The sequence below is a fragment of the Pleurodeles waltl genome, chromosome 1_2 (assembly GCF_031143425.1).
Source record: "Pleurodeles waltl isolate 20211129_DDA chromosome 1_2, aPleWal1.hap1.20221129, whole genome shotgun sequence".
Classification (NCBI taxonomy): Eukaryota; Metazoa; Chordata; class Amphibia; order Caudata; family Salamandridae; genus Pleurodeles; species Pleurodeles waltl.
In genome coordinates this window covers 214831030-214844938 of record NC_090437.1, presented here as the reverse complement: position 1 = coordinate 214844938, position 13909 = coordinate 214831030, and the positions used below count along the sequence as shown (strand labels likewise).

The window sequence follows — 13909 nt, the reverse complement described above, 5'->3', positions numbered from 1 at the left end:
TTAATAGATGGTAAATGTAATTCTAACAGTCTCTGCATTTGAGCTAATTTAGGTTTCTGTGCTATTTCTAAAGACTGCTCTTGGCAAGACAGAAATTATGTATATATATTTTTATTTATTTATTTTGCCAATCCAGTCAGACTGCTATTAACTATATCCGGAGATTACGCTATCCTTAGACTCAAGATCACCACCTGGAAATAACAATGTAATGCCCAGGATACACTACGAAACCTACGAAACAAATTGAGACTAATTTTCATAAGCAATGCATTGAAAAAATGTACACTCCATTAGTATTCACAGACCACCCAATACATTTCTAACTCCACGCTGACTGTCCTTATACAGTTTCAATTTACGTGGTACAAGTATGGGTTGTTGGTAAGTCTGCAAATTTTTCTAGATCTTTTTCACTGCTTTTGCAGTGTGTTCACCTTCTTTTTAGCAATATCTGATTTACATTTTTAATGCAAAACATTCATGATTTCTAAGTGCATAAATACATTGATGAGACTATTTTACTAATCATATTCTATGTAAATTCCTTAGGCAAACAAGACGTTCTGGGAAATTGGCATGCTGAAGGGGTTTGGCGAAGCCTGGGAGGTGCATGGGCCAGTCATCCGACAATTTCTTCAAAGCAGTCCTCAAATGAATCGACTTAGGGTAAGAGAGAAGAGCTTCTCCAATGCAAACCAAAAATGTGATCCAAACTTTTAATACAAGTTCTTTTTGTTTGTCCACAAAATCTGTACCATATTAAAATGAAACGGCACTCGCCAGAATATTTTGTAATAAATCAAAAAATTATAAATATCTGTTAGTTCTAAATAAAATACGATATAGAACTTCTGCAAACATTTGCGATGCTTTTACTTTCTTATATTCCATCTTTCCCATTCAAGATATAATTTAGAATTAGAAGAGCAGTTATCTGTTAATTTGAGAGTGGTGCTATTCTGAAAGAAGTTAAGTCTAACACTACAAAAACATAATTAAATCTTTATATTTCAGTGCCAAGGGCAGAACTTAGAAATGTAACATATCTGTGATTCTCTTAATGAGTGTTAATGAGTGTTAACATTTAGCAATTTCATTTATTGTATTCATTGTAGTTATTTTTGAGGGTTTAAATAGGGCTGACATTATTTTTCAGGAGTTTCGAGGGGCTTAAAGTTAAGAGTGTCATCTCTTGTGACAGGGCATAAAGGAATTAAAGGTTGATCATAGGAAGTAGCCCTTTTTCGAACTTCAAGAAATCTTCTTCGGACCAGAGCTTGAGATAGTTTGACTTGCATGCGAAATGATACTACTCCAAACTGCCTGAGTGTAGTTGCCTAGATAGATAGATTGTTCGGGGAAGCCAATCTTAGTTCTTTCTATTTTTGGAAAGTTGTTCTATGGTTGATCAGTAATGCTGAAAACTAAAATCACATTTTATATTATGATATTGGAGAAATAGCTCTTAATTTTTAACTTAATCCCTGATAGAAGAGATTGATGGCTTAGTTATGTTTGGGCTTAATGCGGAAACGTGTTAATTGAGGGAGAAAAATGTAGCGTGCACTAGCAAGAAAATGATTCCAACTTTATACGTTTTTACATGGAACTCAATAAACTATCAGACTGGAAGATTCCAGAATTCTATTTATTTACATCTCTTTCTTCTGATATTCACTCACTTTTATTTTAACAAGAGAAACTCCTATTCAGCCAAAAGGCACAGGCGCATGGTTTTACACTGTGATATAATTGTGAAATAAAAAACGTGCTATTTCATCAGAGTTATATTATTTTATGTATTGTGTTAGCCCATTTGGATGTTTCTCCTGGTCAAATACATAATATAGCCTTAGAACCCGCCATAGCTGGCTCTACCGGCTATTAAAGGCCCGCGTTAAATGCCCAAGGCCGAAGGCGAGGGCATTTAACAAGGGAGAGGGACTTTAATAGCCAGTAGAGCCCGCTACGGCGGGTTCTAAGGCTATTAGAACATTCTGCCACACATGGCAGACTGTTCTATTAAAAAAAAAAAATGTTCACGGAGCCCGAGGGGATTAAAATCCCCTCGGGCTCCGTGAGGCTTTGTTCACAGCTGTTGCTGTGAACAAAACGAACATTGGAATGTTGGCGCTGCGGGCTTTTACCGGCCTGTAAAAGCCCGCAGCACTCCATTGTTTTCAATGGAGCCCCCAGCATTCCAATGTTCTAATACACAAATATAACATTTTAAAGAGTGTGATTGCGTCCACTATGAGGGCAGTGTTGGACAGGGAACAAAAAACAGCCATACAAAAATCTTCCAGCCAGCTCTGCTCCCTTCCTCTCTTTCTTTCATTGCACTCTCTAACTCTCTCCTTTTTTCCTCTGGCTCTTCTCTCCCACTCTATCTATCTAATTCCCCTTGCCCCCCACCCACCACTCACCCCTTCAATTCCTACAGTCATTGATAGAAATGGGGTCTCTGGTTGACAGTCAGTTTGCACTCTGTCCCAGAAGGGATGCTCTCTCGAGGCAGGGTAAGGGAGATATGCACCTAGGATAACCCCTGCTCACCCCCTTGGTAGCTTAGCACAAGCAGTCAGGCTTATCTCAGAGGTAACGTGGAAAGTATTTGTACCAAAATGCACAGTAACACAGTGAAAACACCACAAAAGCATTCAAAGTATTGAGTATTGAGTAAAACAAGACCAAAACGACAACAATCCAACATACACAAGCAAAGTTATGAATTTTCAAAGATTAAACTAAATATAGCGCTTAGAAACACAAATGCTTCAATTTGGTGTTATCACGGCATTGTGACAGAATCGTGCCCAACAATCTGATGCCATTGGCACTGGCTAGAGAGTGGCATGGACCCCCAGGTACAGTACCTTGCGAAAATGAGGAATCAAGCCGGTGCATAGAGTCGGGGATCGAGGAATCGCTGGATCCGGTGCTTCGTCGGTTCCGGTGCTGCGGAGCAGAAGGAGTGGAGGTGTTGGGCCCTTGTTGCAGTGTAGAAGAGATAAGGCAGTGTTGGTGTGAAGTGTCGGTTTCTTAGGCTCCGGCGAGGTTGATGTCCAGCGGTCAAGATGCGGTGGGGCGACCTCACAGGGTCACGCCACAAGGCTGGGGTCGCTGCGGTAGAGTCCGGTGTCAGTGACATGGCACTTCTGGACTCACGGAGTCGTGGACTTCCGCGAGGCTGCGGCGGTGTTGGGCCTGCGAGGTCAGTCGGGGTCATCCCACTCCAGCCGGAACCACAGCTTCAGTTGCAGGCAGCATCGCAGGATTCAGCAGCGGTGTCAGTTTGAGCGTCGTCCGAAGTCTGTGCACTTTGTTTTTCCTGTTTTTTCACCAACTTTCCCTCCCAAGGGCCCAGAAACTAGAGTAGGCATCACCTGACGAGTTAGAGTCCGCAGCATGTTAACTCAGAGGCTGGTAAGTAAAGTCTTTGCTGTTCCTGAGACTTCTTAACAGGAGGCAAGCTCAGTCCAAGCCCTTGGGGAAACTTCACAAGCTGGATACACAGCACAGTCCAGTATTTGCCGTCCTTAAGGCAGAAGTAGGCACTGCAGGCCACCCCAGTTAAGTACACACAGCAAAAGGGAAGCACACCTCCTCCAGCTCTTCAGCTCCTCTCCTTGGCAAAGGTTCCTCTCAATCCAGAGTGTTCTAAAAGTCTAGGGTTTTGGGTCCACTGCTTATAGTTCTTTCTGCCTTTGAAGTAGGCAAACTTCAAAAGAAAGTTGTTTATAAGATCCTGCCTTGCCCAGGCCTGGCCCCAGACACACACCAGAGGGGCGGAGACTGCATTGTGTGAGGACAGGCTTAGCCCTTCAGGTGCTGATGTCAGCTCCTCCCTTCCCAATCTAACCCAGGAGACTCATCAGGATATTCTGGACACTCCCCAGCTCTCTTTGTGTCACTATCTAGGAGGAATTCACAAATAGCCCAACTGTCAGTCTGACCCAGACATGGATTCCACGAGCAGGCAGAGACCCGGAATAGTTAAGTAAGAAAATGCCCACTTTCTAAAAGTGGCATTTACAAACTGACAATGTAAAAAACAACTTTAGCAAAAGATGTATTTTTAAATTGTGAGTCCAGAAACCCCACACTACAGGGGCCATATGTACAAACACATTTTCCCATTGGCACAGAATGGGAAAAACCCTTTGCTACATCTGGCCCCAGATCTCTATCTGCTCCCAATGGGAAACTCTACTTAAAAGATATTTAAAGCCAGTCCCCATGTTAACCTACGGGAGAGATAGGCCTTGCAATAGTGAAAAATGACCTTGTCAGTATTTCACTATCAGGACATGTAAAACACACCAATACATGTCCTACATTTTCAGAATACTGCACCCTGCCCATGGGGCTACCTAGGGCCTACCTTAGGGGTGCCTTGCATGCACAAAAAGGAAAGGTTTGGGCTTGGCAAATGGGTACCCTTCACTTGCCAGTTCGAATTTGCGGTTCAAAACTGCACACAGACACAGTAGTGGCAGGTCTGAGACATGTTTACAGGACTACTCGTTTGGGTGGCACAATCAGTGCTACAGGCCTACTAGTAGCTTTTTATTTACAGGCCCGGGTTACCTCTGGTGCACTATACTAGGAACTTACCAGTAAATCAAATTTGCCAATCACCAATACAATTTAGACAGAGAGCATATGCCTTTTCACACTGGTTAGCAGTGGTAAAGTGCCCAGAGTCCTAAAGTCAACAAAAACTGGCCATAAAAAATAGGAGAAAGAAGGCAAAAAGTTTGGGGATGAGCCTGCAAAAAGGGCCAGGTCTAACAGTAATGAAGTTGGAGACTCTCATTTCTGAGCTTCCAAACTGGCATTTAATGGAGCCAGATCCCTCTGGAAATTCCCAGTGACATAAAAGACCACTGTGGATATCCGTGCATATTGCTGACTCACCAAGCAAGCACATAATCAGGTACACACCTTTCACTGATAAACCTTTAGATTTCAGTCTTCTGTATTATGATTGAGTTGTCAGGGCCTACGCCATGGATATGTATCTAAATGTCTGCCCTGATTATACAGATGCAGTGAGAATTAAAATTTGTCAAAAGAACAAACAGCTTCTGTAGACTGTTTATAATTTTCTAAGGAACCTTTTGAGGTTTTTCAAAAGAGACCAATGTAGTGGACTTTTTCAGTGGAAGGGATATTCAGTGTTTTAGAGAGTCTTGAGATTGGATTGCTGATGTATTTTGTTGAATGTGGAAACTTGGGTTACTGGTTGACTGGGGTGGGCGCTCCGGTCAAGGAGCAACCACAATCCTTGTCAGGGTAAGGCACAAGCAAAGCCCAAAATTAACATGTGATCAACCCCATGTTACCTTAGCACAGACCCATCAGTCTGAACTTAGAAGCAATGAGTAAAGTATTTGTGCAACACTTCAAACAGTAATAAAGTGAAAACACCACACAAAGAAAGATCATACACCTGCTTAGAAATATAGAGTAATTTTTAACAAATAAAGAAAGGTGAAGAGATCAGAAGTCCTATCAGTAGAAATGAAATGCAAGGTTAAGGATCTCAGAAAATAGCACCACATTTGCATGAAGTGTCAACTGGGAATATCTGGTGGCTCTGGTCTGGGACAAAGTCACAAGTTCAAGCCTACCTCAATGTTGCACAGGCTGGCTACAGTGACCCAGTTAGGCCCATTGTTTCGTGGAGTGTTATGAGGGTCCACGTCAAAGATGTGTTGCTCAGCCAAATCAATGCATCAGTTCCGAAATGTGGGTAGACTGCAATGCAAGGTCTGCGTCGTCATTGAGGATCCCGTTGATGAGGACTTGTGATGCAACGTCTGGCATTGGAGAGGATTCACACAGACAGGGTGATGCATTGGGTCTGAGGAGCTGCAAGGCTGCAATGCGGAGTCTTGCATCATCATCACGGCTGCTATTGATGAGTAAATCAGAGCCTGACTCACAGTGCATCACACAGCAATAGTTCTGTTGAGGTGGCGGATGCAATGTGATGCAGGTTATTGCGATGGAGGTGACCCACACAGCCGTGGTGATATATCGGTTCGGCTCATGGTTGTGCCATGCAGCAAAGGAAATGTGTCAGTTCCATTGGATTCACAGAGGTTGGAAGAGCACCTTAAGCCCACTTCCAAGGGACAAGGACTGTTGTGGCACCATCTGGCAGGGTAGACTCACAGATTTCAGAGACCAGGTACTGGGGTCGAGGTTGTTAGAGCCTTCTGTCCGTGAGCCTTAAGTCAGGACGCCAGACAACTAGCCCTTGGAGTCACTCTAGGGCCCTGGGATCAACAGATGCATGTCTAGTCCTCACACAGACAACAGGGCAGCAGATCAGCACAGTGGAGCAGTAGTTCTTCAGAGCAGAAATCAAACATGGTGGCAGTCCTTTCAGCAGCACAGAAGTCCTTTGTCCTAGCTGAGTATCCACACCTCCAAAGTGGTGCAATCCTCCAAAAGCTGGTCCTCCTGGCTCCTTCCACCAGTTCTCCTTTGTGGCTTTGTTGGTGGCACAAAAGTCCAGGGCTTCCCCCAGCTGGCCCTCAGGGGAAGTATGAGGGTCAGCCTCACTGGCCCTTGGGGAGACCCACTGGTCCTGGGGTCCAAAGGACAGAGTCCTGGGTCCTGATTGTGGGTCAGGGGATTCCTCCTTCCCGTTCTTCATGGCAGTCCCAGGATTCAGCAGGAAAGCTGGTAGAAAATCTGCGGACAAGAGAGACATCTTTCCCTTGTGCAATAGTTTATAAAGGGGAGAGGAAGTTTCCAAAAGACAGGTCCCCAACCCTGTCCCAACCCTCCTGCACAGCATGTTGGGACAATCTAAAATAGCATTATCCAGGAGCCACTGGTCACACCAGTCATCACCACTGCCAGGAACTTGTACACTAGAATTTCAAAAGCAGCTCCCCCCCCCCCAGTGGTTTGGCTCCAGTTGTTTGGGCACTCTCCTTTGTTCAGTGGGCATGCCCATCCCTGGTGCAGTATGACTGATAGGTGATTGAAACAGATCACCCCGCACCCCGCACCACCCAATTCCTCCTCAGCAGCTAAGAGAAGTTCTGCTATTTGCTCCTTTTATGTGAGGGTGGCCTTTGTTCTTGCTGCTTGAGGAAATGTAATTACTGGACACAGCATGGTGACAAATTGCCTGGGCTCTGGTCCTGAGCTGAGCCAGGTAAACTTGTGAACTCTGAGTGACCCACAAGATGTACAGTTATCATTTTGGAAGTTACAAATTTGATTTTCGTGCACATTTTACATTCAAATTCAAGACGTCAATGGTCTCTGTAAGCCAAGAAGAGGGAACTAACTCTAAAGCAGTTCTCTCCCAATGTGTATAATGGAGTGTCACTATGGTTAAAACAGTAAAGGACACTGATTTTCTCTAATAGTGTACTGTACTCTCCTGAGGCCTGTCCCAGGTGAATACCTATCCCTGCATAGTCCCCATTGCGTTAAGCGACCAGTGCACTGTTACTGGTCGGTGCATGACAGTCTCCCATGTGCAGCCGGCACATGTGTGCATACACATGTGCACACTGTTCAGGTTTAACCAGCCAAGTGCCCTTTACCCTTGTTTTGTTGCAGGAGCATTATTTTAAAACAGGGACACAGGCGGTAAGCACGCACAGTCCGTGTACCATGTCATTACTTTGGGTGAGACACTGGTAGTGAGGCTCACCCACATTAAAAAGCCCAAAAACTGGCAGATCAAAAATTCAAAAAAATCCAGCCGTACTGCTGGGGCAGAACCCAATACAACAACACCCCACATTAATGTGGGTACTGTTGCAAATAGTGAAGGATATGTTCCTTTGCACCTATCAGAAATGAAAAGAGTGACTAGTTGGGGAAGATAAAGGATGATATTCCATTAAAGAGGATGTCATATCTAGGATTCTCTGAATTCCACAAAGTACTCTTAAGGATAGCTGGTAGGCAATGGAAATGCTTTGGAAACAAAGTGATGAAGGAATGTTGTCATCACTTAAATGTCCTCGTGAAATGGCATCTTTGTACTAGGATGAGCCAAACCCTACACAGAATGCTGTGGAAGAAAATGTAACATACCAAGTGGATTAAACACATGTGGCATGATAAAATAACGCATCAGTCAGGACCAAATAGATGTGAGGACAACCTTACATATTATTAGCACAAATAAGAGGCCAGCTATTGTTTCTGATGTCATTCTAAAGTAGCAAGATAGCGGTAACTGCCAATGTTTCTAAATATTCTGAAAAATACAAGGAGACCTCTGTATTGGTACGCACATGCAACCAAGGATTGAAAGATGGATCAAAAGATAGCAACCAAACTACGGGAATGCTCTACAGTCCTAACCTATTGTACTCTGCTACAAAATAATGGAAAACTAAAAGACAACTCAACAAATATCAAACAAAAGCTTGAGTGCCTTCCAAACCTCACTAATTGCGGTCTAATCGAAAGGTTCTATATGCAGCACAAGTTACTGTGGGGAAAAACGTAGGTCTCTAAGCATGCCTAGTGGTCCTATGTTGTGCTGTTGTGCCGCTATTGGTGCCCCTAAACACAGAGGCACTAAAACACTAGGCAGTAATGACCAACAAAGGCACCGGAGACCCTCACAATCCTTACCTGTATTGCGCTGATCAACGTGTTCTGAGTCTATCTTCTGCAAAAAAGGGAGAAGAACTGACCCACTCCAGGCTGTTCTTAATTGCTTGGAATATTGGTCATGTGATCTTGCTCCTAACTACCAGTAAGCATTAAAAGTGGGAGCTTTACGTTCAGACCAAAAATAAAGGAAACAGTAGGTGCCATATTGGAATGGAGAAGCCTTGGTATTAGAACATAGCAAACTGACAAAATACAATCTCATCTTCTACAAAACAGCTATCCAATAGAGGAGCTCAAAATACAAATGTTTTAAGAGACCAAATATAAAAAATTGTGAAGAAAAAATGTCTAGGAATAGGCGAACAAAATGTAATAAAGAGCAATCTAAATATATGTATATATAAATTCAGCTGGCTCTTAGGAACTTCCCATGTAAATACATGGAAAGGCAAGAAACCTTGCCCAGATTGTATGAGCAAAGGAGTATGAGCAGAGACAGGAACCACATACAATTTAACTGAGAGGAAGTCAGAACTCAAAGTTCATCCAAAAGAGTTAGCACAAGGCAGTCTCCCAAGGGATAACTTCATTAAGGCCTCTCCTGTGGGTGCCCAAAGTGAAAATCCAATATACTTCTCTTTTCTTACAGTACCCATTGTTCTCTCTACCACTGAGTGGCTGTATGTTTTCAAGTATAGCCATTGTAAGGTTGATTTTAGTATGCTCTACTTTGGCCCAATGTTGCACTAAGAGTGCAGGGTTTCTGTTGTTATGTAAAGCTGATTTATGTTCAATGAGTTTCACTCTGAATTCTTTCCTCGCCTCACCTACATACCCCAAATTAGACCATCTACAGTTCATCATTTCTTTCAAAATAATCTTGTTGCCTTCATACTCTATCCAGGTAGAAATAATGACTCCCCCACAGTAATGGCAATGCCCACATTTGTGGTTTCCAGTAAAGGGACTATGACCCACAATAAAACTTCTAACATAAATTACCATGAACAACAAGGTTTGTCATGGTTTAAGATGTTACATTCTGACACAGTCTTATAAGTCCCAAACAACCACAGGATTACACTTTTAAGGTCTCCAAGACCTGAGGACAGACACTTAGAGGTTCACAGGGTGTTAGGCAGAGGTCGCTAGCAGGATCCAGACAAGGTCCAATTGTCACTGGTCAGCTGGATACTTCCAGGAAAAGGCATCTTTCAGGTTGTTGCCTTCCTGTAGCCCTATTTATGCCTGGCACTATCTAGTGGGTAGGTATGACTCCTGGGCAAAACCTAACCAATTGGATTTGAGTTCCCAGGGGCAAGACTACCTACCCCCTTTTGCAGACGTTCTTATTTGTCTGTTGGATACAGAAGAATTGTCTAGGCATCCTGTTGTTTCCCTTCGAGATGTGTCCTAAGTGTTACTTGTGACTCAACAGACCTGTCAAGCAGGATTTTAAACTATAGTGTTAAGAAGGATGCCCACAGCCCACCAGGCAGATTCTGTTTAAAGAAGCCATCTCTGTCCATTAGAGTCAGAATAGTGTTGGCTCCTCAAAGGCATTTCACAACTTTTTCACACCTATTCAAAGTGAGCTCAGGATGAGAGCTGGCAAAGACTTATGCTAATTGAGCTTCTTTCAGTTCAGACAGGTAAAGGCTTTCTCCAAGTTACTTATCCTTAATTTTATTAAAAATCTGATTTTACATTAAATTGGAATTTTAATAAATATTTTAAAATGTTAAAAATAGTCTATGGCCTAACCTTTTTTGATTTTTTAGTCTTCCTCAGTCCATCGAATCCCAGGAAGATCCATGGACTCTCCCCAGATCTGAGAAGCAGGGAGGTTCTTCAGATCCACATGGGAGGGCCTCGCTGGGATCCACAGATCCTGTACCTGGACCCACAAAACCCCTAAAATGTTTTTATCTTAAACTCAGCAGGCCCCTCCAGGTTCCCGCACCTGGTCATGGGGTTATGCTGCACTCAGCCTGTCTCCTTACATATCGTTTCATTTCTTTTCAGGACTCAGAGACTGAATCCACGAGTTCTGTAATGTTTGCCACAACATTTCTTTTACTGATGTGGCAGCCAATTAGATCCATCTCAATCAATAGATCTGTTTACTAAATGCACTGATCCTAAATCGCTGATGGGAGAAAAGCTCCCTGGGCCAATAGGATCTCTGTAATTCTTGAATTTTTGAAGCGCTGATATTATGTTATGTTACATTATGTTATGTTTATGCAGTTTGTAAAGCGCATGGCTACCAACAGGTTTCCCAGCGCTAATGGAACTCGCGGACACGACAGGCCAGTAAACAGAGACTATGAAAGGGGACTAGAAAAGCCAGGTTTTGAGTGCCTTGCGGAACATCAGTTCCTGATTTATCAGACGCAACCTAAGCTTGGCTCCCAGTCCCAGAAAAGATAGAGTGGACCCACCCCATTTACTTTTCTTGACTCTGGGAATTCTGGCTAGAGCAGAGGAGGACGATCTAAGGTCTCTATTCGGCCTATAGAAAGTAACCACATTTTTAAGAAGCGGAGGACCCCTGTCATGGAGGGACCTGTGCACCAGGCATAGGGCCTTGAATTCGATCCGCCTTTCTATTGGCAGCCAATGCAACAAGATCAGACCAGCCCAAACTGAGGTCCATCTTGGAATTTCAAGTATCAGGCGAGCTGCTGCATTTTTTGACTCTTTGTAGTCTTTTCTTGACATATAATGGAGATCCTAAAGAGTCCATTTCCGTAATCAAGCCTGGATAAGATTGTGGCCTGAACAATAAGTCTTTTGGCCAATACCGGAAGAATATGAAACACCTTTCTCAATAATCTAAGAAGATCTAAGCAAGTAGCCGATAGATACTTAGCATGAATATCCATTGTCAGAGCTGGATCCAACCAGAACCCCAGGCTTTTAATCTGCTTCTTAGGTGGAGGGAAGTCATCCATTACTAATGGGAGAGGATGCGGGATTCCGAGTCTTGACTCCGGGCCTACAATCATCACCTCGGTTTTGTCTTCATTACGTTTCAATTTACTCCTAATCATCCAACCAGATACCACATGAAGGCAGGAGGATAATCTAGAGTCTTCCAGTGTCTCATTGGCCGAGAAAGATACCACCAGTTGGGAGTTGTCAGCATATGACACCATGGCCAGACCAAAGGACTCAACCAATGCGTCTAGAGGGGCCATATAAATAAGAGGAGCCCTGCGGTACCCCGCACTTACTCTGCAGTATGTCTGATAGGTGAGATCTGTCTAACACCTGGAAGGTTCTATCCTTTAGAAAGGATTTGAACCAAGCCAACGCCAGATCTTTGATGCCAACTTCCCTCAACCTCCCAATGAGTACCCAGTGGTCAACAGTGTTGAAAGCTGCATTAAGATCCAGCATAATTACAACTGTGGTAAGACCCTGATCCACACTCACTCATGCCCTTTCTAAGACTGCGATGAGTGCAGATTCCGTGCTGTGACCTACCCGAAAACCCATCTGGGAGGGATGGAGAAGACCATTTTCTTCCAAGAACACAGAGAGTTGGGAGTTAATGTGCTTATCCAAAATCTTGGCGGTGGTGGGTAGCAGAGAGATGTGCCTTTAATTACTCAAAACAGTGGGATCAAGGGTGGATTTTTTAAAAAGAGGCTTAATTATTGCATGTTTCCAGGTCTGGTATACGTGGCCTTTGGTTAAGGATGCATTAAGCAACTCTGTAAGTACAGGCATTATAACTTTAGCACCCTGTACCAGAATCTTTGGGGGAGCGGGGTCGAGGGGGGAACCTGATTTAAGAGTATTTAAGAGAGCCAGAGCACTGTCTTGCGAGAAGGGGAATCCTCAGCTGTTGAAACATACTCTAAATGTGTGAAATAAATCAAACCCCTTCATTTCCAACCTAAGCCCCTTTTAAAATTCAAATTCCTTGAAAACCACAGAAAAGATTTACACTAGGAGTTTGCACAATTCCAATAAAAAATTACAGCAAATGAAACAAAATTATAGGAAACGCAAATCCATCATTTCAATTTATGTTTGAGTATGAAATTCATCCTTTTGTCAATTTTTCCTGTGTGAGTACATTTAAACAAGAGCACCACGAAACAACAGCTGTTTGCATCCTGTGGTTCCTGTGTACTCACTGTACATTTTCACTGTGAATTACAATAAATTGCACCATTCCTTTTAAAATGTTTTTTTCAACAGCACATAATTGCGCAAAGTTGCATAACGTCATGAATTCGGGAATTTCACATAACTAGCATAATGTGAAATTTCCAAAATTATGTGAATAACGCTGGCTTATTTTATTTTCACCAAGGCCTACCTACACGAAAGAAAAAAAAATCTTGTGTAAAGTTCTCACTGTGTGCCAAGGTGTATGAACATCTTTTCTGAAAAGTTTCATGTAGATATGTACACCGCTAAAGTTACTATGAAAACAGAAAATGTTACTAAACAAAAAAGGCAAAAACACAAGAGTATTTATAGTTAGGTCAAAATAGAAGGGCATGATTTGCTTTTTCAAAAACTTTAGGTTAGTTTAATTTGACAAATCTACGCAAAATCTTTCAACAATTATGTTCATCTAGTTTTGCTCCTTCATTTAACGCTTTGTACTGATCCATGAAGCAGGGTCCAAGAAAAGGGTCGGTGGGGTGGGGGGCAGGTCCCAAAAGTGTGATTTCTCATTTTAATTCCCTCAGAAAACTTTGCTCTCTGATACAGAAAAATAGTTGAACAGAATCACACAAAAGTTAGTAGAAAGTTCGCGCTTTAATCAGCCAATGTGTTTTTTGTGATATCGTGTAAATCCATTCCGCACATTTGAGAAGCTAGCGTTTAAAGAGGGGCTTGTGTTGGGCGTGATGGGGTAACTCTAAAAAAAAGAAGGAGATATCAAGACTTTTGTGTGGTAGTGCCAGAATGCACAAAATAAAAAAACAGCAGCGTCTGATTGGTTTAGGAATCTTTTTCTCACATGTTATCGGTCCCATGATAGCAAAACGATTGGCTGGCTGCAGCATCAAAGGAAATGTTACAGCTACCATTTTAGAACTTGGTGACTCAGTCACACCATGACCCCCAGATCCTTGCTGGGGGTCCCATAGGAACCCTCTCCCAGTAGTTAAAATACAGAAATACTGTATGAAAATATGGTAATGCGGTACCACATCAGTACTCCAAATAATAACAAGGACCTGGAGGACTAGTGCTGTGGCGTTTGTGCTTTATAGGGTGTTGGCTGCAGGTCCTGGCTGTGGGCAAGGCCGTGCAACCAACCCCCATT

General features: G+C 43.0%; 1 protein-coding gene across 3 annotated transcripts in view; it reads left to right on the top strand.

Annotated features, from left to right (window-relative positions):
• The window catches only part of LOC138299526 (phospholipid-transporting ATPase ABCA1-like), a 2649159-nt gene that overhangs the window by 662871 nt on the left and 1972379 nt on the right, over positions 1-13909 (top strand). For all 3 annotated transcript variants that reach the window (XM_069237840.1, XM_069237822.1, XM_069237830.1), the window contains exon 11: positions 553-669. In XM_069237840.1, coding sequence (XP_069093941.1) covers positions 553-669 — 117 coding nt within the window. The remainder of the gene's footprint in view (positions 1-552; positions 670-13909) is intronic.